Below are 25456 nucleotides of genomic sequence, written 5' to 3'. Positions count from 1 at the left end.
GGCACCTTATCAAATGCCTTTTGGAAATCTAAATACACCACATCCATCGGTACACCTCTATCCACCATGCTCGTTATATCCTCAAAGAATTCCAGTAAATTAGTTAAACATGATTTCCCCTTCATGAATCCATGTTGCGTCTGTTTGATTGCACTATTCCTATCCCACTATTTCTTCCTTAATGATAGCTTCAAGCATTTTCCCCACTACAGATGTTAAACTAACCGGCCTATAGTTACCTGCCTTTTGTCTGACCCCTTTTTTAAACAGAGGCGTTACATTAGCTGCTTTCCAATCCGCTGGTACCTCCTCAGAGTCCAGAGAATTTTGGTAGATTATAACGAATGCATCTGCTATAACTTCCGCCATCTCTTTTAATACCCTGGGATGCATTTCATCAGGACCAAGGGACTTGTCTACCTTGAGATCCATTAGCCTGTCCAGCAATTCCCCCTAGTGATAGTGATTATCTCAAGGTCATCCCTTCCCACATTCCCGTGACCAGCAATTTTTGGTATGGTTTTTGTGTCTTCCACTGTGAAGACTGAAGCAAAATAATTGTTTAAGGTCTCAGCCATTTCCACATTTCCTCCTTCTCATCTTCTCAGGGACCAACATTTACTTTAGTCACTCTTTTCCGTTTTATATATCGGTAAAAGCTTTTACTATCTGTTTTTATGTTTTGCGCAAGTTTACTTTCGTAATCTATCTTTCCTTTCTTTATTGCTTTCTTGGTCATTCTTTGCTGTCATTTAAAATTTTCCCAATCTTCTATTTTCCCACTAACCTTGGCAACCTTATACGCATTGGTTTTTAATTTGATACTCTCCTTTATTTCCTTGGTTATCCACGGCTGGTTATCCCTTCTCTTACTGCCCTTCTTTTTCACTGGAATATATTTTTGTTGAGCACTATGAAAGAGCTCCTTAAAAGTCCTCCACCGTTCCTCAATCGTGCCACCGTTTAGTCTGTGTTCCCAGTCTACTTTAGCCAACTCTACCCTCATCCCACTGTAGTCCCCTTTGTTTAAGCATAGTACGCTCATTTGAGACACTACTTCCTCATCCTCAATCTGTATGACAAATTCGACCATACTGTGATCACTCATTCCAAGAGGATCTTTTACTAGGAGATCGTTTATTATTCCTGTCTCATTACACAGGACCAGATCTAAGATAGCTTGCTCCCTTGTAGGTTCTGTAAAATACTGTTCTAAGAAACAATCCCGTATGCATTCTCTGAATTCCTCCTCAAGGCTACCCCGTGCGATTTGATTTGACCAATCGATATGTAGGTTAAAATCCCCCATGATTACTGCCGTTCCTTTTTCATATGCCTCCATTATTCCCTTGATTATTGTCCGCCGCACCGTGAAGTTATTATTTGGGGGCCTATAAACTACACCCACCAGTGACTTTTTCCCCTTACTATCTCTAATCTCCACCCACAATAATTCAACATCTTGTTCATTAGAGCCAATATCGTCTCTCCCAACTTTCTGGAGAGAAAGCAGAAAAGGGGTACTGAGGTGAATTATCAGCCCTGATCTTATTGAATGGTGGTGCAGTCTCGAAGGGCCGAATGGCCTACTCCTTTCACCTATTTTCTATGTTTCTATGTTTCAGCCTGTTTGATATTATAAAAAATATATATTAATTCACAGAATATGGGCGTGACTCGTCTGCATTTATTGCCTTGAGAAAGTGTTGGGTGAGCTACCTTATACAACTGAGCGGCTTGCTAGGTCACTTCAGAGGGTAGTTAAGAGTCAACCACATTGCTGTGGGTCTGGAGGCACATAATAGGCCAGACCAGGTAAGAGCAGCGAATTTCCTGGTTTTCCCATAAGTGAACCAGATGGGATTTTACGACAATCTGGTAGTTTCATACAGACATTAGCTTTTTATTCCAGATTTATTTAATTAACTGAATTTAAATTCCCCAGCTGCCGTGCTGGGATTTGAACTCAAGTCTCCGGATCAATAGCCCAGGCCTCCGGATTACTGGTCCAGTAACATTCACAATCTCTCGCAATGATTTGGATGAGGGGACCAAACGTAATATATCCAAGTTTGCTGATGATACAAAGCTAGGTGGGAATGTAAGTTGTGAGGTGGGTGCAAAGAGACTTCAAGGAAATATAAATGCTAAGTGAGTGGGCAAGAACATGGCAAATGGAATATAATATGGAGAAATGTGAAGTTATCCACTTTGGTAGGAAAATTAGAAAAGCAAAGTATTTTTTAAAATGGTGAGAGATTGGGAAGTGTTGGTGTTCAGAGGGACCCGAGTGTCCTTGTACACGAACCACTGAAAGTTCACGTGCAGATACATAATTAAGAAAGCAAATTGTATGTTCGCCTTTATTACGAGGATTTGAGTGCAAGAGTAAAGATGTCTTACTGCAATTATGTAGGGCCCTGGTGAGATCGCACCTGGAGTATTGTGTACAGTTTTGTTATCATTACCGAAGAAAGGATATCCTTACCATTGAGGGAGTGCAACGAAAGTTCACCAGACTGATTCCTGGGATGGGGGGAGTGTCCTATGAGGAGAGATTGAGTAGACTTGGCCTATATCCTCTCGAGTTTAGAAGAGAGAGAGGTGATCTAATTGAAACATACAAAGCTCTTCTAATGCTGGACAGGATAGAAGCAGGGAGGATGTTTCCCCTGGCTGGGGAGTCTAGAATCAGGGGTCACAATCTCAGAATAAGGGGTTGGCCATTTAGGACTGAGATGAGGAGAACTTCTTCACTCACAGGGTGGTGAATCTCTGGATTTCTCTACCCCAGAGGGCTGTGGAGGCTCAGTCTTTGAGTATATTCAAGACAGAGATCGATAGATTTTTGGATATTAAGAGAATCAAGAGATATGGGGATAGTGCAGGAAAGTGGAGTTGAGGTAGAAGATCAGCCGCGATCTCATTGAATGGCAGAGCAGGCTCGAGGGGCTGAATGGCCTACTCCTGCTCCTAATTCTTATGTTCTTATGTTCGAACATTACCATGAAGCTACCATACTCCTAATGTGTCCTCTCCATGTATTTCCATGTACAGAGATTATATACTGTCAGTACCATCATGCTTTTGTTGTGGGGCTAGGTGATGCAGTGGATTAACACAGACTCTTTCCTTTCATCTCTGCATCTTGTTTTGAATCCACACCTGATCAATTAAAGCTCTTCTCTCCCTGGCTGCACAAGTCCTACTTGAAAGTTTTGCTAATCTCAGTCCAGTTCCTTGTATGACCAACAGCACAAAACTGGCCAACATGAGTGAGATTTAGCAGTAATTTGTTCCAAAGCGGCCACAGATAAATGAGGTGTAGGAAATGGCAATATCACGTTGGTACATCATGAATGCTCGTTTGCGATCTGGAGCCTCTATAACGTACTATAACCCGGTCTGGAGTGCTCAATCTTGCACTGGCATATGAAGTGGAAAAGTGCTCCTTTCCCCAGCAGTGACATCCCTCACATTCATGAGTATCATTTTAAAAAAAGCACATCCTGGGCTGTTTGCTACTGGAAACACTATCCGAGTGGGGAAAATGCAAAGCAGATTTCCCCACTGCGGAGATCAAACTCCTCGCTTCCAAATGATACCCTGAAAAATATACTAGCTGTGACACAAAAATGAGAACACTCACCGAACATCTGTTAAGAGAGTCTGGATAATCAGCAGCCCTGGTGCTTGTACTTAGTTAGAGTCAAGCATTCAACTGTCACAGATATTGTCACTGAAGAATTACAAGCTGCACTAACTATTACAAAATCCGTCAGCTTTAGATTAAGCAACAGAAGCAGGAGCATTATTTACAAACTACTTCCAACTTGACAGGGCACTACTGATGTTCAAATCACTTAGCTTTACTATATGGCCCTCTTTGTCAGTTTTGGCTCAGTGGGTAGCACTCTCGCCTCTGAATCAGAAGCTTATGGGTTTGAGTCCCACTCCAGGGACTTCAGCACAAAATAAAATTTAGGCCGACACTCCAGTGCAGTGCTGAGGGAGTCATCATAGGCAGTCCCTCGGAATTGAGGAAGACTTGCTTTCACTCTTTAAAAAAAAAAAGTCCTTAGGTGGTTGAACAGTCCAATACGAGAATCATAGTTTTTCTGTCACAGGTGGGACAGATAGTCGTTGAGGGAAAGGGTGGATGGGACAGGTTTGCCGCACGCTCTTTCCGCTGCCTGTGCTTGATTTCTGCACGCTCTCGATGAGACTCGAGGTGCTCGGCGCCCTCCTGGATGCATTTACTCCACTTAGGGCGGTCTTTAGTCAGGGATTTTCAGGTGTCAGTGGGGATGTTGCACTTTTTCAGGGAGGCTTTCAGGGTCCTCGGAGGGAGTGCTGCCCTGTCGGGGGTGCTGTCTTTCAGATGAGACGTTAAACCGAGGTCCCATCTACGCTCTCAAGTGGATGTAAAATACCCCATGGCACTATTTTGAAGAAGAACAGAGGGGTTATCCCCGGTGTCTTGGCCAATATTTAGCCCTCAATCAACATAACAAAAAAAAAACAGATTATCTGGTCAGTATCACAGTGCTGTTTGTGGGAGCTTGAAAATTTGGGCAGGGTAAATTGGCTGCCACGTTTCCTACATTACAACTGTGACTACACTCCAAAAGTACTTCATTGGCTGTAAAGTGCTTTGAGATGTCCAGTGGTCGTGAAAGGCGCTATATAAATCTGTCTTTCTTTTCTTTCTCTGCAATTTTGCTGTCAGTGGCGAACCAAAGGTTTGACTCCCTGTGTTGGGAACTTAGGCTTTTCTGACATTCGATTCCAATCAACGGAGTATAGTGGGGATCCCCTTGTGCAAGCTGCTGTGATGTTAACAAGCTGTCTAAGCAGCCAATCAAAATGCAGAATTCTCAGACAACGATCCAGGAAGTGGATATGCTCCTAAAATTGGGACTTTAAAAAAAATGTTAGTGAGAGAAAAACAAAGATTGGGGCTCACATGGGGATAAGGCAAACCTGAAACAAATTAAAAAAAAATTAAACTTTTTTTTTTTAAGTTTCTTAAATATTTTAATTTTTAAATGGACAAATTTCACACTGCAAAAAAAATTTAAATTCGTTTTTCAGGCTCTTAACCTTTGTTTTGAAGCCAATACACTGTTAAAACCCCAGTTACATTTAATCCCTATTGGGTTGAACTGATAGTGAGGGGTTTTAAGAGCGTACTTACTGCAGAAGAGCTGAAGTTTTCTTGAGTTTCACTGATTTGGGTGATTGCACTAATTGTCGGCTGTTGTGTGTGTGTAGGGGTGGCACAGCGCAGCCCGTCAATGACAGACCACAATTTCAGGATTTTGGTGTCAAATCCAGTTTCAAAGGCAGAATGACGGCGAACGCTGTCATCCCGACCGCAAATTCCCGGCTATTCTTCGAAAACAGAATGTTTCTGTACTTTTTCAGGAGGAAAAGTTTTTCATACCTTCTCCTAAAGGGTTCATAACTTTGGCATTTGGTCCATCACCTCTGAGTACAGTTTGTTTAATGCAGGTTTCATTTTTTTTTGCATGGCCACTGCAACAAATGCAGTTACACAATATTATCACCAGATGGAGTGTGAGTACACAGTTGAACACAGCTGCATAGTTAATTGTAAAGCATTGGTAAGAAATAGCTCGCGACGAGGCCTGTAATTTGCGGCCTCTGTGTGGTGTGCACGCCCCCTTAAGGGCCGCGCAAGTTCCGGGGTTTTACACGGTAATCGCATGAGTGAAAACCCGGAACTTGCAGTCTGTCAATTTTCTTGACAGACCTTCTGCATCCCTGAGAAAAGGGCGTGCGTGTGTGGAGAGTTTGGCTATTTGCCCAACTTCTGCCCAGCAAATGCCCGTGAAATTCTTACCCCTGGTAAAAGCAGGCATCGGGCTCTCTTTTACCAGCACAAGAGTTTAAAAATATAAAAACCTGTGCAACAAGCAAAGTTTAGTTTTAGCCCATTTAAAACATTTAAATATATTTTTCAAATAATTAAATTTTTGTTTTAAATATTTAATTAAATGGAATTTTAATTAATTTTAAATATGTAATGGTTTTTAAAAAATGTATTTGATGTGTAGATGTATTTTTTGGGAGTATTCTCATTCATGCTTATAGGGTTTCCGTACATACGGAATCCCCACAAGCATGAATGAGGACTCCCTTCTTTTATTGGTTGGGCCGGCCCATGTGATCGCTGGGACACTTGCGAACCGCATTCGCCCCGGAGATGTGTGATCCTCTACCTGTGGGTACCCGAAGAGGCCCAGGACCGCGAGTCTCCATACCTGCAGGAAGCCTCCGACCGCAAATTCAGGGCCATTATTTATAAAGGTCAGAAAATGAGTGGCATAACCAATCAAGTTCATAAAGGAGGCCTTTTTCCCAAGAATTCCACAAGTCCTCGTGATGTTTCTGTTTTCATATTGTGCGTGAGGAATTAAGACACATTTCATGTCCCACTCATTCTTCTCTACATGCAACCCAATAATCCCCACCCACACACCATTCATGTTCCTGTATTAGTCTTCAGGTGTTGTGTTCAACTGACATTGGGTAGGATTGTGTGATCACAAGCTGGCGCAATGCAGACACTGAAATGTCTTGGCTTGTGGGGGGGGGGGGGGGGGGTGGGAGGAAGAGGGGTGTCACTTGTCAGCTGTAGCTGCAACCTTGCCTCTGAGTCAGAAGGTCATGGGTTCAAGTCCCACTCCGGGGACTTCAGCACTAAAATTCAGCCCAACATTCCTTGTGCAGTGCTGAGGGAATGCTGCACTGTCGGCGGCACCGTCTTTTGGATGCGACGTTAAACCGAGGCCCCGTCTCCCCTCTCGGGTGGACATAAAAGATCCCACGGCACTATTTTGAAGAAGAGCAGGAGAGTTCCCTCCGACGTCCTTGCCAATATTTATCCCTCAAGCCTAAAGATCAGATTATCTGGTCATTATCAGATTGCTGTTTGTGGGATCTTGCTATCCGCAAATTGGCTGCCGTGTTTCCTACATTACATCAGTGACTACACTTCAAAAAGTACTTCATTGGCTGTAAAGCACTTTGGGAAGTCCTGTAGTCATGAAAGGCACTATATAAATGCAAGTCTTTCTTTTTTAACCTAACCTGCCCGGCAGGAAACTGATGAGATCGGGTCAGATGTCCTTTTTACACCCCACCCAGATTTACTTTCTAATGAGTTCAATCATGTGAAGTAAGACGGGCAGCTCAGGCATCCAGTCATGGATAGGTTGAAATTACTCCCCATGCTCACAGCTTCGTCTTGATGCAAGAGTAAAATCACAACTATTAAAGTAGAAAAGGAGGAAGCCATTCAGCCCAATAAACCACAGCTGCAGGGAGGAGGTTTCATCTGGCTGGGGAGTCTAGAACCAGGGGTCAGTATCAGAATAAGGGGTCATTTAGGACTGAGTGAGGAGTTGATGTAGAAGATCAGCCATGATCTTATTGAATGGCGGAGCAGGCTTGAGGAGCCGAATGGCCTACTCTTGCTCCTAATTCTTATGTTCTTATTAACTGGAGCTATCTACTCTAATTCTATTTCTCTGCTCTTTCCCTGTATCCTTTTCGAGTCTTCCTTCTCAAATATTTAACCATCCACTTTTAAATGATGTTATAAACTCAACAGTCACTTCGGCAAATCGTTCCATGTTCTATAGTTTTGTAAAGAATTTCATCAAACTTCCTCCTTCATTCTCCTGGTGGCAGTCCTCAGTCCTTGCCTCCCTTGTTACCAATTCACCAACCAGTCTTGCGGCATTTATGCTCCAAAAACTCGGTGCAAGACCTTTCCCTCAACTTCCTCTCCATTCCCAAACAAAAAAAGCCCTCATTTTTCAAGCCTTTCTTCATAACTAAAACCTCTCCAGAGATCAGCACACTGAATGTTCGCTGCAGGCTTTCCGAGACGAGCGTATTGATGTCCGGGGCTGGAAAAGACCAATTTGGTCCATCTGGTCGGCCCCATTCTTTACTTAAAGCCAATCTTGCCGCAATTTGATAGTAGTTGCTGGAGGGACTGGCGCAAGACAGAGTGAACAAATTCTGCTGAAGAAAGCTGCCCAATAAATAAATATTGGAATCTAACCAAGGTGCTACTTTATCAGGGTTAGCCCACTGCCCCATAGTCGAAGGCATCAGATACCAAATGCATCAGCTGTGGCTCAGTTGTAACCGGACAACGTAACAAAGTTAACTCAAAGAAAATAGACAACAACTTGCATTTATATAAAGCCTTTAGTGTAGTAAAACCTCCCAAGATGCTTCAAAGGAGCGTTATCAAACAAACTTTGACACTGAGCCACATAAAGAGATGAAGTGTCAGCCTAGATTATGTGCTCCAGTCCCTGACTTCAAGTGGGGCTTGAACCCACAACCTCTGACTCTGAAGCGAGAGAGCTGCTAATTGAGCCCCATGAAAGCCCGATTAGCGCCCCGCCCGACCTTCTTTTTTATTGACGAATTGAGCGCGGTGCAAAAGGACTGCCGATTCACTACGACCTAGATTCACTACAGACTGGCGTAGACCAATTCTACCCCGCCGTCATCGCCCCGCGACTGTTGTGGTTTTAGTTATTGCCCCACAGCATTTGGACTCACGAGTAGAGATAAGATGTTGCGTTAAAAAAAAACACAGCTCCTCTTTTACAAATGAAGCAGTTATTTCAGTTCTTTTGAAGAACTGAGGAATTTGAAAAACATTCTGTAAGGAATCACCCTACTGGCTAATGCGGGCTGTCACCCACCACGAATGTCTCCTACCGGGGCAGGTTGAAAGTGAATTCCGTCTGTATCTTATTTAAGCAAGCAACATAACAAGATATGTTAGGGATATTTTTTGCTTTATACAACAGCTGGACTGAACACTTATGTAAAAATTGTCAAGTGTTGCTCTGCTGTTGAGGTTCGTACACTTGTTGAATTCTTACCTGCATTTCAATTTTTGCCAGGAGGTAACAGTGCTTTGAATTTTAATTAGTGTATCAGAATGTACAATATCTTTGCAATCGCCACACAAAAAGGCACCCTAGAGGAATTTCACGGGTACTATCTACTATTCTGTATATTCTTGGGAAACCCTGGCACCTAGGAAACATTCTGTCCCGTTGAGCTGATGCCCTCTTTCCACAGGCTACCCCTTTACATACAAGGCCACTTGTTTGATGCATCTTTGGACATTCGACTAACTGCTTTGGAGTACTTCACCAACGACACATGTTTCTGCAAGTCAGCCACCAAGAGATGGCATTACATAGGATACGCGGCACAGAAACAGCCATTCAGCCCAACCAGTCCATGCCAGTGTTTATGCTCCACTTGAGTCTCCTCCTGTCTTTCCTAATCTAAATCTACCAGCATAACTTTCTATTCCCTTCCCTTCCAAGTCACACACCGTCCTGACTTGGAAGTATATTGCCGTTCCTTCATCGTCGCTGGGTCAAAATCCTGGAACTCCCTCCCTAACAGCACTGTGGGAGCACTTTCACCACATGGTCACTACGTGCTGAGGTTCTACCTGTCCCCGGCATTGTGAAGGATGGGGCTGGCCATGTTGTCGCGAAACGGCCCCACCAGTTGGACCATGCCTGTCCACCTGTCCTTCGTGGAAAAGTTTTTCACAAAAACCCCCTTTGACCATAAGGCCATAAAACAGTGGTCAGCACGTAAAGTCCTGGACACCCTACGAAAGAAAGAGAGGGTGGACCCTGTCGGGTGGTTCCCTGAGCAGATTGTCGAACTCGTTTGGCAGAACGTCTCATCACCAGAGCTTTCACACAAGCACCAAGATGTAGCTTGGTTGGCGGTGAGGAGGGCTTTACCCGTCAGAGCCTTCATGCACAGCCGGCGTCTCAGCAACACGGCACGGTGCCCCCGGGCCGGCTGCGGGGCGGATGAGACTGTCACCCATCTCCTTTAGGATTGCGCCTTTGCAAGGCAGGTTTGGAAAGAGATGCAGTGGTTGCTGTCGAGGTTCATCCCAAGCAGCTCCGTAACACAGGACTCTGTGCTCTACAGGCTGTTCCCAGGGACACATACCGAGATAGACATCACCTGCTGCTGGAGGGCCATCAACTCGGTTAAAGACGCTCTTTGGTCTTGCCGAAACTTGCTGGTCTTCCAGAGCAAGGAGATGTCCACGTCTGCGTGTTGCAGACTGGCGCAATCCAAGATCCAGGATTACGTGCTGAGGGACGCACTTAAAATTGGTGCAGTCGCCGCAAAGGCACGGTGGGGAAGGGCCACAGTTTAAAGTCCTTCTGCCACGGTAAACCCGGGGGCAGGAATCAGTACAAAACTCCCCTCGGGCTGTACTTGCAACTTCTTTTTCGTGTACATGGAGCACCATGATCTGTCAACACCTATGTAGTGCCATGTACAATGTAAGGTCTGTTTCGTAATGCACGTTGAAAAGAAAAAAAAAATAAATGTACCGTCACCCATTCCGTGTACTGTATAGTGACACATGTAATGTAATTTGTTGAATGTACTACAATGTATCCCGTATTGTACCGAATTGTACTTGAGCTGAAAAGCAAGGAAATGCATCGAACGCCGTCAGCACCCAAATGTAGTGTATGGGATTGCTGACCGCAGCTAAACGTACTGAACTGCTTTTGAATGTACTGTACAAATTTTTTATATGAATAAAGTATATTTTGAAATAAAAAAAAACACGGACTGCAGCGGTTCAAGGCGGCGGCTCACCACCACCTTCTCAAGGGCAATTAGGGATGGCCAATAAATGCTGGCCTTGCCAGCGACGCCCACATCCCATGAACAAATAAAAAAATCCCTAATTTGCTTGTCCAACCTCCCCTTAAATGCATCTATACTATTCGCTTCAACCACTCCCTGTGGTAGCGAGCTCCACATTCTCACCACTCTTTGGATAAAAAAGTTTTTTCTGAATTCCGTATTGGATTTGTTGGTGACTATCTTATATCGATGGCCTCTAGTTATGCTCTTTCCCACAAGTGGAAACATTCTCTCTGTATCCACTCTATCAAAACCTTTCATAATTTTAAAGACCTCTATTAGGTCACCCCTCAGCTTTCTTTTTTCAAGGGAAAAGAGACCCAGCCTGTTCATCCTTTCCTGATAGGTTCCCTTGCATTTCTGGTATCATCCTTGTAAATCTTCTCTGCAGCTTTTCCAGTGCCTTTATATCCTTTTTATAATATGGCGACCAGTACGGTACGCAGTGCTCTAAATGTGGTCGAACCAAGATTCGATACAGGTTTAGCATAACTTCCCTACTTTTCAATTCAATCTCTCTACAATGCCTGGCCGGCAGTTCCTTTCTGAAGCCGAGACACTGAAAATAGGTCTCCTCTGGCTGTCCCAGGACAGACCGCCTGAGCCAGTAAATGGGACAGCCTGGGAGAAGGATGGATCGGTAAGTAATGGGTCGCTGCACCTTCCTATCTTGTCCAGCTAGGAGCTCCTCTTCCTGCTCCAAATCAAGGAGTACCACGAAACCCGAAAAGCAATTCCGGTCCTGGACACGACAATTACTGTAAGCCAAGTGGCAGCTGGAAGCATGACCATTGCATGAAATGGATTTGGAAATAAAAGACTTGGCAACAGAAAAAATAAATTAGACTGGAACACTAACAACTAAAAATGAATGCAGCAATAAAATGCGTATGGGAAGAAAAGTTAAAAGCGGCATTTATTAATATCGCGCAATTCACGGCCTCAGAACACTCCATAACTGTGAATTACTTGGGAATTGTGGTCACAGTTGTTAAGTGGCCAAATGTGGTAGTCAAATTGAGCTCAGCAAGATCCCACACTAATAATATATACGACCAGTTAGTCTATTTCTGCCGTTGTTGATGAAGGGATAAATATTGGCTAGGACACTGGGAGGACGCATCTGCTCTTTTTCCAATTGTGCCATGGGATCTTTCACATGCACACTTTTCAAGTGTATATCCAATTCCCTTTTGAAAGTAACTATTGAATCTCCTTTCAGGCAAAATATACCCAGAAAGTTAACTTTTTGAATGACACCCCATGCTTGCCAAAGTAAAAAAAAAAAATCAGTCAAGGGTATCATATAAATTTTTAAAACACACACACACACCAGCCAAATTTCCTGGAGAAAAGCAGAGGAATTATTAACAACATATGCATTTACACAGAATACAGTGCGAGAGCAATAAAACATCAAATGTTATGATCAGTCTTTCATGCAACAACTGTCTCGGAGTATTGTACGCCAGAGATGAATCAGCCATCTTAAGGGCTGCTAATCACACACAGGCACATTTGAAACAAACAGTATTCGCCTGCAATCAAAGGTGGCATGGGAGGGCGAAACAAAGAGAGAATCTAAACCTTTGATTTCCAGTTATCATTAACACGTCAATATTCTGTTCACCAGTCACAGAATATTCCCTGTTTATCTACGATTTTATGTATCGGGGCATATTTTACATTTCTTATTATTCCAAAGATGACAATTTTATTTGCTCCAGTTTGATGTTCCCATAAAAACCGATGTGTAAACAAAAGATTTTCTCAGCCAGCAATAAAACGTGCATCCAAAGCAGTGCAATTATGTGCATGTATATATAATGGCCCGGATTTTGCGGTAAGCGGTGAATCATTACACGTATGCTTGTCCAGACTTTCTGTGGGCTTTTGCACTGGAACTTGCAGTAATTAGAAATCCATTTTGGCGCAGCACCCTCTACAGGGGAGCTGGGACCTGTACGATCAACTGTGTATCTCCTCAACCAATCAGATTGAATAATTCGTAATGAGCAGCACAAACACGAAACCAGGGACTGTAAGTTAGAATAACATTTTATAACGTTAACAAACCTCGATTAGTCTTGAACCTGGAGTATAACATTTAAAGGAGGAATACTTGCATTTATATATCGCCTTTCACGACTTCAGATTGTCCCAAAGCGCTTTACAGCCAATGAAGTGCTCTTGAAGTGTAATCACTTTTGTCATGTGGGAAACACGGCAGCCAATTGGCACACAGCATGCTCCCACAAACAGCAATGTGATAACCAGATTTTCTGTTTTTTTAAGGTTGGAGATAAATACTGGCCAGAACTTTGGAGAGAACACCCCTGCACTTCTTCGAAAGAGTGCCATGGGATCTTTTACATCCATCTGAGAGGCCAGACAGGACCTCAGTTTAATCTCCCATCTGAAAGATGGAACCTCCGACACTCCCTTAGTACCACACTGGACTGCCAGTCTAGATTTTGCGCTCAAGTCTCTGGAGCAGGACTTTAACCCACAACCTTCTAACTCAAGCAAGTGTACTACTACTGAGCCATGGTTGACACCTGACCACAATTTTACCATGGTCTCTCTAGGTAGCGTATTGCACAATGCAGTCATACAGCAATATAAACTTTTGCCAACACCTTACTCATATTAATATAGTACTATAAGTTTAACACTTGGTTAACATGAAAGTAACATTATTCCCTCCCAAAAATATTCATGTATCCCAGTTATTTCAATATTCCTTTTGCTCACTGAGACTGACCATATATACCGCAATTGTCCTGAACTTAAAAGAAAGGAAACTTCGACTGTATGAGATGTGAATTAGTTAGGATAGACTAGAGAATGATACTTAAAGGGTTGACAGTGGATAGGCAATGGCAGACATTTAAAGATCACATGGATGAACTTCAACAATTGTACATCACTGTGTGGCGTAAGAATAAAAAAGGGAAGGTGGCTCAACCGTGGCTAACAAGGGAAATTAGGGAAAGTGTTAAATCTAAGGAAGAGGCATATAAATTGGCCAGAAAAAGCAGCAAACCTGAGGACTGGGAGAAATTTAGAATTCAGCAGAGGAGGACTAAGGGTTTAATTAGGAGGGGGAAAATAGAGTATGAGAGTAAGCTTGCAGGGAACATAAAAACTGACTGCAAAAGCTTCTACAGATATGTGAAGAGAAAAAGATTAGTGAAGAAAAATGTAGGTCCCTTGCAGACAGAATCAGGGGAAGTCATAATGGGGAACAAGGAAATGGCAGACCAATTGAACAAATACTTTGGTTCTGTCTTCACTAAGGAAGACACAAATAACCTCCTGAAAATAGTAGAGGACCGAGGGTCTAGCGAGAAGGGGGAACTGAGGGAAATCCTTATTAGGCAGGAAATGGCGTGAGGGAAATTGAAGGGACTGAAGGCCGATAAATCCCCAGGGCCTGATAGTCTGCATCCCAGAATACTTAAGGAAGTGGCCTTAGAAATAGTAGATGCATTGGTGGTCATTTTCCAACATTCCATGGATTCTGGTTCAGTTCCTATGGATTGGAGGTAGCTAATGTAACCCCACTTTTTAAAAAAGGAGGGAGAGAGAAAACAGGGAATTATAGACTGGTTAGCCTGACATCGGTGGTGGGGAAAATGCTGGAATCAATTATTAAAGATGTAATAGCAACACATTTGGAAAGCAGTGACAGGATCAGTCCAAGTCAGCATGGATTTATGAAAGGGAAATCATGCTTGACAAATCTAGAGTTTTTTGAGGATTTAACTAGTAGAGTGGATAAGGGAGAGCCAGCGGATGTGGTGTATTTGGACTTTCAAAAGGCTTTTGACAAGGTCCCACACAAGAAATTAGTGTGCAAAATTAAGGCACATGGTACTGGGGGTAATATATTGACATGGATAGAGAACTGGTAGGCAGACAGGAAGCAGAGTCGGGATAAACGGGTCCTTTTCAGAATGGCAGGCAGTGACCAGTGGGGTGCCGCAGGGCTCAGTGCTGGGACCCCAGCTATTTACAATATACATTAATGATTTAGATGAAGGAATTGAATGTAATATCTCCCAAGTTTGAAGATGACACTAAGCTGGGTGGCAGTGTGAGCTGCGAGGAGGATGCTAGGAGACTGCAGGGGGACTTGGACAGGTTCGGTGAATGGGCAAATGCATGGCAGATGCAATATAATGTGATAAGTGTGAGGTTATCCACTTTGGTGGCAAAAACAGGAAGGCAGATTATTATCTGAATGGTGACAGATAGTAAAAGGGGAGGTGCAACGAGAACTGGGTATCATGGTACATCAGTCATTAAAGGTAGGCTTGTAGGTACAGCAGGCAGTAAAGAGAGCAAATGGCAAGCTGGTCTTCATAGCGAGGGGATTTGAGTATAGGAGCAAGGAGGTCTTACTGTAATTATACAAGGCCTTGGTGAGACACCTTGAGTATTGTGTGCAGGTTTGGTCTCCTAATCTGAGGAAGGACATTCTTGCTATTGAGGGAGTGCAGCGAAGGTTCACCAGACTGATTCCCGGCATGGCAGGACAGACATATAAAGAAAGACTGGATCGACTCGGCTTATATTCACTGGAATTTAGAAGAATGAGAGGGGATCTCATAGAAACATATCAAATTCTTATGGGATTGGACAGGATAGATGCAGGAAGAATGTTGGGGAAGTCCAGAACCAGGGGTCACAGTCTAAAGATAGAGGGGTAAGCCATTGAGGACCGAGATGAGGAGAAACTTATTCACTCAGAGAATTGTGAACCTGTGGAATTTTAGTGTCAGCTGTGGCTCAGTGGGTAGCACTCTTGCCACTCCAGAGACTTGAGCACAAAAATCTTGGCTGGCACTCCCAATGCAATACTGAGGGAGTGCTGCACTGTCAGAGGTGCCGTCTTTTGGATGAGACTTAAACCGAGGCCCCGTCTGCTCTCTCAATGGACGTAAAAGATCCCAAGGCACTATTTTGAAGAAGAGCAGGGGAGTTCTCCCCAGTGCCTTGGCCAATATTTGTCCCTCAATGAACATTACCAAAAAACAGATTATCTGGTCATTATCACAACACCGTTTGTGAGATCTTGCTGTGCGCAAGTTTGCTGTTGTGTTTCCTGGATTACAACAGTTACAGCACTTCAAAAGTACTTCATCGGCTGTAAAGTGCTTTGGGACATCCTGAGGTCATGAAAGGTACGATAGAAATGCAAGTCTTTCTTTCTTTTCTTTCTGATTTATCTCTCTCACACACACACACACACACACACACACGTGTAGAAATCAGCAGCACCTTGACCCAGGTAAAATTCAAGCTCCACACCTATCTGAGGGCAACTTCCAGCCGCCTTTATGACATTAAACAACTAATTTTCCGTGCAAGTTTAGTGATTCTTTTTTCAAAACACATACTTATTGAATTGAAGTTTCAAAACTGGAGTTCAAGCAGACATTATTCAAACATACTTTGTAGACTGAAGCAAGTATCACACCAGCCAAAATGCTTCAAGGCAACAATGCATTGGAAAATAAAGCACAAGCAGTGACTTTCAGAAGGTGTTTATTATAACTTAATGTAATTAAATAAAGTTGCCCACTCTTTGTACTCCCTTAGCCTACTGTGTTTCATTAAACACATTATTTCCCTGCTGCTCTTTATTTGATGTGCTCTTCACTTTGAAATCATAATGGCTACTTCTGGCACAGATATCCATTACCTCCCACTGATCAACAAAAGTTCCACATTTACCATTCACTACAGCAGTCTTTTGCTGGTATCTGTCTCTTCCAAACATCTGCAGAAATTTATGTCGCATGCAAACACAGGCATTCCACTGTAAATCCTTTCATTAAACATCATTTACATTATGAACTGAATGACATACATTCTGGGAAGGGGGGGCTCTGCTGGTCAAAGATGCAGAGTTAGTGAGGAGTTCACTTGATACGGAACGGCTTTTAATAGGAGATGCCATGGCACCGCTGGCAACTCAAAAAGCTGCTCAAGTGCAGTTGTTTAAAAGGCACTTGTTTCCTGGCTGCAGACTTTCCTCAATTGCTGGAGCTGGCGCATACAAGAGAAATCCGCACCTGCCGGAATTTACAGGAGGACAGAGGGTGGATAGAACGTCACCTGCCTGCTGTCGGTGCTGGGGCTGGTACATACAGGTGGACGTGTCATTGTTGGACCATACGGGTGAACAGAACGTCACCTGCACATGGTCAGTGCACACAGGTGGGCGTTACATTGTCGGACCATACAGGTGGGCAGAACGTCACCTGCCCATGGCCGATGCTAGCTGCTGGTGCACATAGACGGACGTGGCACTGTCGGTCCGTATGCGTATCCACGGCCGGTGCTGGGGCTGGTAGACAAGAGATGAATGTGGCACTGCTGGCCTGTACAGATGAGCACATCGCTCCACCACGCCACAGCCAGTGCTGGCAGCCATCTACGTGGTTGCACCAGCTCTGCTGAAGGGAGAGAAACACTCCTTAAACTTGTTCCTCCTGCTGCTATTGGTTGTGTGTGTCACCTCACTTGCATTACAGCACAGAAGTAGAGTCTTTGAGCAGACAGTGAACCTATAAAATTACCACCACTGAACACCTCTCTTGTGAGTTTTAACCAATAACCCTGCATCATTCCCCAATAACCCTGCATTATTCCTGGTTCAGATTCTGCGCTGTTTATTAACAATACTTCAATCTGATTGGTTAAGGAGCTACACATTTGTTTGCCTTGTTCACACAGATACCATATGCCCTGTAGAGGGCGCTGCGCCATTTCATTCTCCCACGTGCAGCAACCTCCAGTGCAAAAGTTCATGGAAATTAAATGTGCACCGCAAGTCTAAGGAACCGGCTCCAGTAAATTCTGGACCAAAATGTCACTGCATTGCTCGAACTGATTCCCGTTAACTCTACAAATGAAGGGTCCCCTGAATACAAAACTAGTCAATAAAAGCGAATCAAAATAATCAGAGACTTTTCTAAACGGCCACATATTACTATTATTTTGTAAAAACGATGCCAGTGGTGCAATGAGAAAATGTTTCTTGATAAGAAGTAAACAGTACATGAGTTTTAAAATATTACCTGGTAGGCTTTCTTTCCTTTAATAGATCTTCCAGACTCCTCTCATAATGCTCTGTAACAACCACCAGCCTTTCTGTACATGAGGAAGAACAGGGCCCCAAGATGTTAAACAAAGTGCTGAAATTATTGCCTAGTTGGTCCAAAAAAAATAGCTTTTAAAGATCGACACGATGCAAAATTCCTGTTAACTAGACCGTGGTATTTTATGCCATTACAACAAAAAGAAAAATGAATTGTCAAATGAAGACTAAAGCTGGAGTTGATAATGCTCATTCTTTGTGGGTTACTGATACATTATTAAAGGCGCATTACTATCTTGGGTTTTTACAGAATGGCCGGGGTTTTGCTCTGAGCGGTGAAGGAACGGTTTTTGCACCGTTCACCTCGTGTACAGTTGCCCAGAGATTTTTCGCGGGCTTGTCAGCGGAGACTTCCAGTCATCCGCCGTCTGATCAAGTGCAGCGCCCTGGGTTGGGGTAATCTTATTGGGTTGTGTTAATGTTACTGGGTTGTGTTAATGTTACTAATGTGATCAGAAAAATCAGCAGAGAGCTCTTCAACTAATCAGATTGAAGAATCCTCACTGAGACACGCAAACTGCAAACCAGGAGGTAAAAAGCATGAAATATATTATATTTAAATCATTGTGCTGGAAAAAAAAATCAAGAATGGGACATACATATGGAATTAAGGAAGAGACAAAAGTAACACAGGAAAACTAAAATAAATAATTTTTATATTTTTTTAAATTTGCAACATTTATTTTCTTGAGGGAATGAGATTCCACACTTATAAAATTACTGCAGAAAAATTCAGGCTATTTATGCTGGAATAAATATTGTTTCAGGAAATTGGATGAACCCATGTTACCAACTCTGAAACTGCATGGACCAGTGTTGGGCCCCACTAGTGTAACAGAACAAAAGATAACAAAGTCACATGTGAGTACACCACAAAAGAAGAACAATGTCGAGTGGTTCTCCCACATTCCAATCTTCCCCATCTTTCTGCCCCGACTCTCCTGAAGGTGCTGATTCACTCAGGACTAGAGTTCCATGGAAGGAAGGCAGCTCTTGTCCAATTGATCATGGTTGCGTCTACAGTGTGGGTGTGGTAGGCTGTTCAAGTGACGAATGGGCATGTGGGGATGGACGGTCACAACAGTCGAGAATGGTCCTGCATTTAACCAATGTCATCACACAAATGGTCCCAATGTCATCACACAAGCCCTTTCCAATGGAGGTCAGAAGATACTGACTCGGAGCAGGAACCCGAGATAATTTTTCTCCCTCAGGAACATTTAAGCCAATTCCCTACCTGCTGGCCTAGTTGAAACTAGCCAAATTGGCACAAACGAGGGATTGAAACTGGCATTTCTGTGGTCTGCATGACTCTACTGGGAAGTGCCATTGCCTACTGAGCTATCAGGGCGGAATTCTTTGAGGATATAATGAGCATGGTGGATAGAGGTGTACCGATGGATGTGGTGTATTTCGATTTCCAAAAGGCATTCGATAAGGTGCCACACAAAAGGTTACTGCAGAAGATAAAGGTACGCGGAGTCAGGGGAAATGTATTAGCATGGATCGAGAATTGGCTAGCTAACAGAAAGCAGAGAGTCGGGATAAATGGGTCCTTTTCGGGTTGGAAATCGGTGGTTAGTGGTGTGCCACAGGGATTGGTGCTGGGACCACAACTGTTTACAATATACATAGATGACCTGGAAGAGGGGACAGAGTGTAGTGTAACAAAATTTGCAGATGACAAAAAGATTAGTGGGAAATCGAGTTGTATAGAGGACACAGAGAGGCTGCAAAGAGATTTAGATAGGTTAAGCGAATGGGCTAAGGTTTGGCAGATGGAATACAATGTCGGAAAATGTGAGGTCATCCACCTTGGGGAAAAAAAAACAGTAAAAGGGAATATTATTTGAATGGGGAGAAATTACAACATGCTGCAGTGCAGAGGGACCTGGGGGTCTTTGTGCATGAATCCCAAAAAGTTATTTTGCAGGTGCAGCAGGTAATCAGGAAGGCAAATGGAATGTTGGCCTTCATTGCGAGAGGGATGGAGTACAAAAGCAGGGAGGTCCTGCTGCAACTGTATAGGGTATTGGTGAGGCCGCACCTGGAGTACTCCGTGCAGTTTTGGTCACCTTACTTAAGGAAGGATATACTAGCTTTGGAGGGGATACAGAGACGATTCACTAGGCTGATTCCGGAGATGAGGGGGTTACCTTATGATGATAGATTGAGTAGACTGGGTCTTTACTCGTTGGAGTTCAGAAGGATGAGGGGTGATCTTTTAGAAACATTTAAAATAATGAAAGGGATAGACAAGATAAAGGCAGAGAGGTTGTTTCCACTGGCCGGGGAGACTAGAACTAGGGGACACAGCCTCAAAATACGGGGAGCCAATTTAAAACCGAGTTGAGAAGGAATTTCTTCTCCAAGAGGGTTGTGAATCTGTGGAATTCTCTGCCCAAGGAAACAGTTGAGGCTAGCTCATTGAATGTATTCAAATCACAGATAGATAGATTTTTAACCAATAAGGGAATTAAGGGTTATGGGGAGCGGGCGGGTAAGTGGAGCTGAGTCCACGGCCAGATCAGCCATGATCTTGTTGAATGGCGGAGCAGGCTCGAGGGGCTAGATGGCCTACTCCTGTTCCTAATTCTTATGTAACACAAGAACATAAGAAATAGGAGCAGGAGTCGGCCATTTGGCCCCTCGAGCCTGCTCCGCCATTCAGTAAGATCATGGCTGATCTGATCTTGGGCTCAACTCCACTTTAAGAAATGGATGTTAATGAGAGCTAGCATTAGATGACTTTAGAAACCAGTAATGTGCATATACAGATGTTGAACTCAATTATCTACCACTTTTCATACCCTCCTCCTCCCAGTCACATCTTTATTTTTAAATTACATGCCACAGGCTGAAAATAAATCAATCAATAGAAGCCTACTGTTTTAGTGGTTTGGCACCTGCAATCATGGCATCTACTTGGTATACTTGGTTTGTATTTCCTTCTACAATCAGAAATATTTTTTTGTTCAATTAATGCTTACCACATGCCTAATAACATTCACATGAAGCACTAGTTCACTGGATTAAATATTATCCAATTTTTGCAGTACATTACTGGCAACAGCACTGCAACAGCAATATAATTGACTCAACATCCTCTATGCCTTTTCTTTAAAATGTGGTTAGAATCATAGAATCTTATAGCACAGAAGGAGGCCATTTGGCATTGTGTCTGTGCTGGTTCTTCCAAAGAGCTATCCAATTAGTCCTACTGCCCTGCTATTTCCCCATAACCCTGCAATTTATTTCCTTTTCAACTCAAAATCCAATTCCTTTTTGAAAGTTACTGTTGAATCTGCTTCCACCACCCTGTCAGGCAGTGTTTTCTACATCATAACAACTGCATAAAAATAATCTCATCTCCCCTCGGTTTCTTACATCTGTGTCATTTGGTTACTGACCCAACCTTATTTTCTCTATTTTAACCCCTTATAATTTTGAGCATCTCTATCAAATCTCCCCATAACCTTTTCTGCTCGAAGGAATACAAGTACAGCTTCTCTTAGTCTCGCCGTGTAACAGAAGCTCCTCGGAACTCGTAGAATTCTAGTAAATCTCCTCTTCAAGGTCTTGACATTCTTCCTAAACTTTGGTGCCTAGAATTTCTAGCTGAGGCCTAACCAGTGATTTATAAAGGTTCAGCATAACTTCATTGCATATAGAGAACATAGAAAATGCTTTAGTATTGCATTTTCTATCTCCTACTGGAGAATCAGAATGCTTTTACAGTAGCTGAAGGCCTTAAATGGAAAGAAATCTCGGGAATTTCAATGCTAGCATAGTCATCTTTGTCCCTCCAAAATGCTAGTTTCAAGATGACACAGTAACAATAATACTGGATGTCACTGAACTTAATTGATTAACCTAGTTTGCTTCCTTTTGGTTGAACTACTTTGACAGGCTCAGAATGTAGCATCTTCATATTCAATTGCATATGACTCACATTAACATCCAGATCTGGCAAGCAATAAACTATGGAGTGTCAGCTGTGGCTCAGTGGGTAGTACACTCGCCTCAGAGTCAGAAGGTTGCAGGTTCAAGTCCCACTCCAGGGACTTGAACACAAAAAAATGTAGGCTCACAGTCCAGTAGAATGCTGAGGGAGTATTGCCCGGTTGGAGGTACCACCTTTCGGATGAGATGTTAAACCGAGGCCCGGTCTGCTCTCTCAGGTGGACATAAAAGATCCCAGGGCACTATGTTGAAGAAGAGCAGGGGAGTGATCCCCAGTGTCCTGGCCAATATTTATCCCTCAATCAATATATCCAAAAAAAAACAGATTATGTGATCATATTGCTATTTGTGGGAGATTGCTGTGCGCAAATTGGCTGCCGTGTTTCCTACATTACAACTGTGACTACACTCCCAAAAAGTACTTCATTGGCTGTAAAGCACTTTGAGACGCCTGCCGGTCATGAAAGGTGCTATATAAATGCAAGTCTTTCTTTCTTTCTCTCATATAAATCCAAGACCAATCCACATTGTTAGCCTGGCAGTGGAATAATGTTGTTTTGGCTCCAACTTAACACCTGGGACTGAGGAAATATCCCTAATGCAATACATAAGATGGCGCCGTAACATCATAACATGCACTGGGTGCACCCTATATTGAACTGCTGACAAGTCTGATTCCTCGGGCCAGTAGGTATACACAAAACGTAGGATGATTGGGCATTCAAGTTTCTTCTGAAATTCAAAGCACCATCAAGCATTTAAAGACACATCCGAGCCATATGCATCAACATAGATATGTCTATTCATGTGCATCTTTAAAAAGATTATTTACTATACAAGGAACATTTTTAAACAGGAAGCAGAAAAATATTATATTCTGTCGACGCCAAGCATTCTCATCAAACATCCCAAGAGCTAATAGTAAGCAACCATGCAAAGAATTATTAAAACACCCTCTCCTGTAGATTGGCAGAATATGTATTAGAACTGTCAGAGAGATCATCACCTCACATGTTGTCTCTTTTTGTTTAATCTGTCTCCAATCTACACTTTAACAATTGTCTTACGGAGATTAATGTTGCTACTTCATGATTCAAAGCTGCTGGAGAGCTACACTGAATGCACTGAACAAGAAAGAACCTACCATGCTTGCCCCGCGATATGTCCACGTACTGGCAGAGCCTGGGATGTGAGATGGCCTTGAGGATTTGGAATCGTCCTAGAATCCTGATGGAGTTTGGGGTGAGTGGAAGTCCATTACTGCCGCATACGTCGTGCGGAAGTGCTGAAGCGAAAAAAGTGAAGGCTCCAAGCTGGGCGTCTTTTAGTGGAAACATTTTACTCTCAATTCACAAATCTGAGGGAAAAAAGAAAGTAAGCAAGACATTCAGTGTGGAATGAAAGCTGCCATTTTAATTTACCCAAGTAGTGAAGACCCAACCCCTCCCCAACCCACACCCCCCACCAAAACACTACAGTAATGTAAACATCCTTAGGGAAACAAATCGATTAAAGTGGTGGTTCTTTCATAGTAAAACAGTAATCAGTGTATTACCAGGGCATCATTACCACATATTGAAATTAAAGTTCTCGATCTAATAATAATCTTGATTCAAAACAAGAGCACACAAAGGGTAGTAGAAACCTGGAATTCTGTCACCCAATGGGCTGTGGATTCTAGGTCAATTAGAACTTTTAAGACAGAGATCGCTGGAGATTTGTTGGGCAACAGTATCAAGGGATATGGAGCAAAGGCAGCTAAATGGAGTTGAGGTACAGATCAGCCATGATCGAACTGAATGGTGGAGCAGGCTTGAGGAGCTGAATGGCCAGCTCCTGTTCCTATGGACCATTTCCCATACCTCGGGAGCCTCTTAGCAACAAGAGCAGACATTAAAGACGAGATCCAACACTGCCTCCAGTGCACCATTCAGCCACCTGAGGAAGAGAGTGTTTGAAAACCAGGTCCTCAAAACTGCCACCAAGCTCATGGTCTACAGGGCTATAGTAATACCCGCCCTCCTGTATGGCTCAGAGACATGGACCATGTACAGTAGACACCCCAAGTTGCTGGAGAAATACCACCAACGATGTCTCCGCAAGATCCTACAAATCCCCTGGGAGAACAGATGCACCAACATTAGCATCCTTGACCAGGCCAACATCCCAAGCATTGAAGCACTGACCGCACTTGAGCAGCTCCACTGGGCAGGCCACATCGTTCGCATGCCAGACACGAGTCTCCCAAAGCAAGCGCTCTACTCGGAACTCCTTCACGGCAAACAAGCCAAAGGTGGGCAGAGGAAATGTTACAAGGACACCCTCATAGCCCCTCTGAAAAAGTGCAATATCCCCACTGATACCTGGGAGTCCTTGGCCAAAGACCGCCCTAAGTGGAGGAAGTGCATCCGGGAGGGTGCTGAGCACCTTGAGTCTCATCGCCGAGAGCATGCAGAAATCAAGCGCAGGCAGCGTAAAGAACGTGTGGCAAACCTGTCCCACCCACCCCTTCCCTCAACGACTATCTGTCCCACCTGTGACAGGGACTGTGGTTCTCATATTGGACTGTTCAGCCACCTAAGGACTCATTTTTAGAGTGGAAGCAAGTCTTCCTCGATTCCGAGGGACTGCTGCTGATGATGATGATGAACTGCAGTGCCAACACATCTGTAACCAACATTTGGAAGAACTATTAAATCATTTAATAAATGTGGCTTGAATTGTTTTTAAAATAGAAGGAATCACTAAAATGCATTGCTGTAACATTTTCAAGCACCAACATCTATTTATCAGTAACTTTAGAAATCTTCATTTAAAAAATATTGTACAAAATATACAATGATTAAGCTATATCATTCGCATGTCAGACACTAGACTCCCAAAGCAAGCGTTCTACACTTCAGCATCCCGATTATAAATCGCTCCACCATTGGTGACATGCCTTCAGCTGCCGAAGCCCTAAGCTCTGGAATTCCCTCCCTAAATCTCTCTACTTCCCTCTCCTCCTTTAAGACGCTCCTGAAAACCTACCTTTTTGACCAAGCTTTTGATCACCTGTTCTAATATTTCATAGAATCATAAAAATTTACAGCACAGGAGGCCATTCTGACCCATCGTGTCCGCGCCGGCCAACCAAGAGCTATTCAGCCTAATGCCATTTTCCAGCTCTTGATCCATAGCCCTGTAGGTTACGGCACTTCAAGTGCATATCCAAGTATCTTCTAAATGTGGTGAGGGTTTCTGCCTCTACCACCCTTTCAGGCAGTGAGTTCCAGACCCCCACCGACCTCTGGGTGAAGAAATTTCCCGTCATATCTACTCTATATCTCCCCAATTACTTTAAATATATGCCCCCTGATTGTTGACCTCTCTGCCAAGGGAAACTGGTCCTTTCTATCCACTCTATCCATAATTTTATACACCTCTACCAGGTCTCCCCTCAGCCTCCTCTGTTCCAAAGAAAACAGAACCACCATCTCCAATCTTTTCTCAGCTAAAATTCTCCAGTCCAGGCAACATTCTTGTAAATCTCCTCTGCATCCTTCCCAGTGCAAT

General features: G+C 43.4%; 1 protein-coding gene across 5 annotated transcripts in view; it reads right to left on the bottom strand.

The window, feature by feature from the left end:
• tbck (TBC1 domain containing kinase) overlaps positions 1 to 25456 on the bottom strand; it is a 223558-nt gene that overhangs the window by 182798 nt on the left and 15304 nt on the right. For 4 of the 5 annotated variants that reach the window (XM_070872609.1, XM_070872627.1, XM_070872618.1 and 1 more), the window contains exons 2-3: positions 23046 to 23258; positions 17859 to 17931 (exon numbers count right to left, since the gene is read on the bottom strand). In XM_070872609.1, coding sequence (XP_070728710.1) covers positions 17859 to 17931; positions 23046 to 23238 — 266 coding nt within the window. In that variant the 5' untranslated portion in view covers positions 23239 to 23258. Of the gene's footprint in view, positions 1 to 17858; positions 17932 to 23045; positions 23259 to 24435; positions 24527 to 25456 lie in introns of those variants that run through there. The other variant, XM_070872602.1, reaches the window with a different exon arrangement.

The sequence above is a fragment of the Pristiophorus japonicus genome, chromosome 2 (genome assembly GCF_044704955.1).
Source record: "Pristiophorus japonicus isolate sPriJap1 chromosome 2, sPriJap1.hap1, whole genome shotgun sequence".
Taxonomy (NCBI): domain Eukaryota; kingdom Metazoa; phylum Chordata; class Chondrichthyes; family Pristiophoridae; genus Pristiophorus; species Pristiophorus japonicus.
This window is presented reverse-complemented; position numbering and strand designations above follow the sequence as displayed.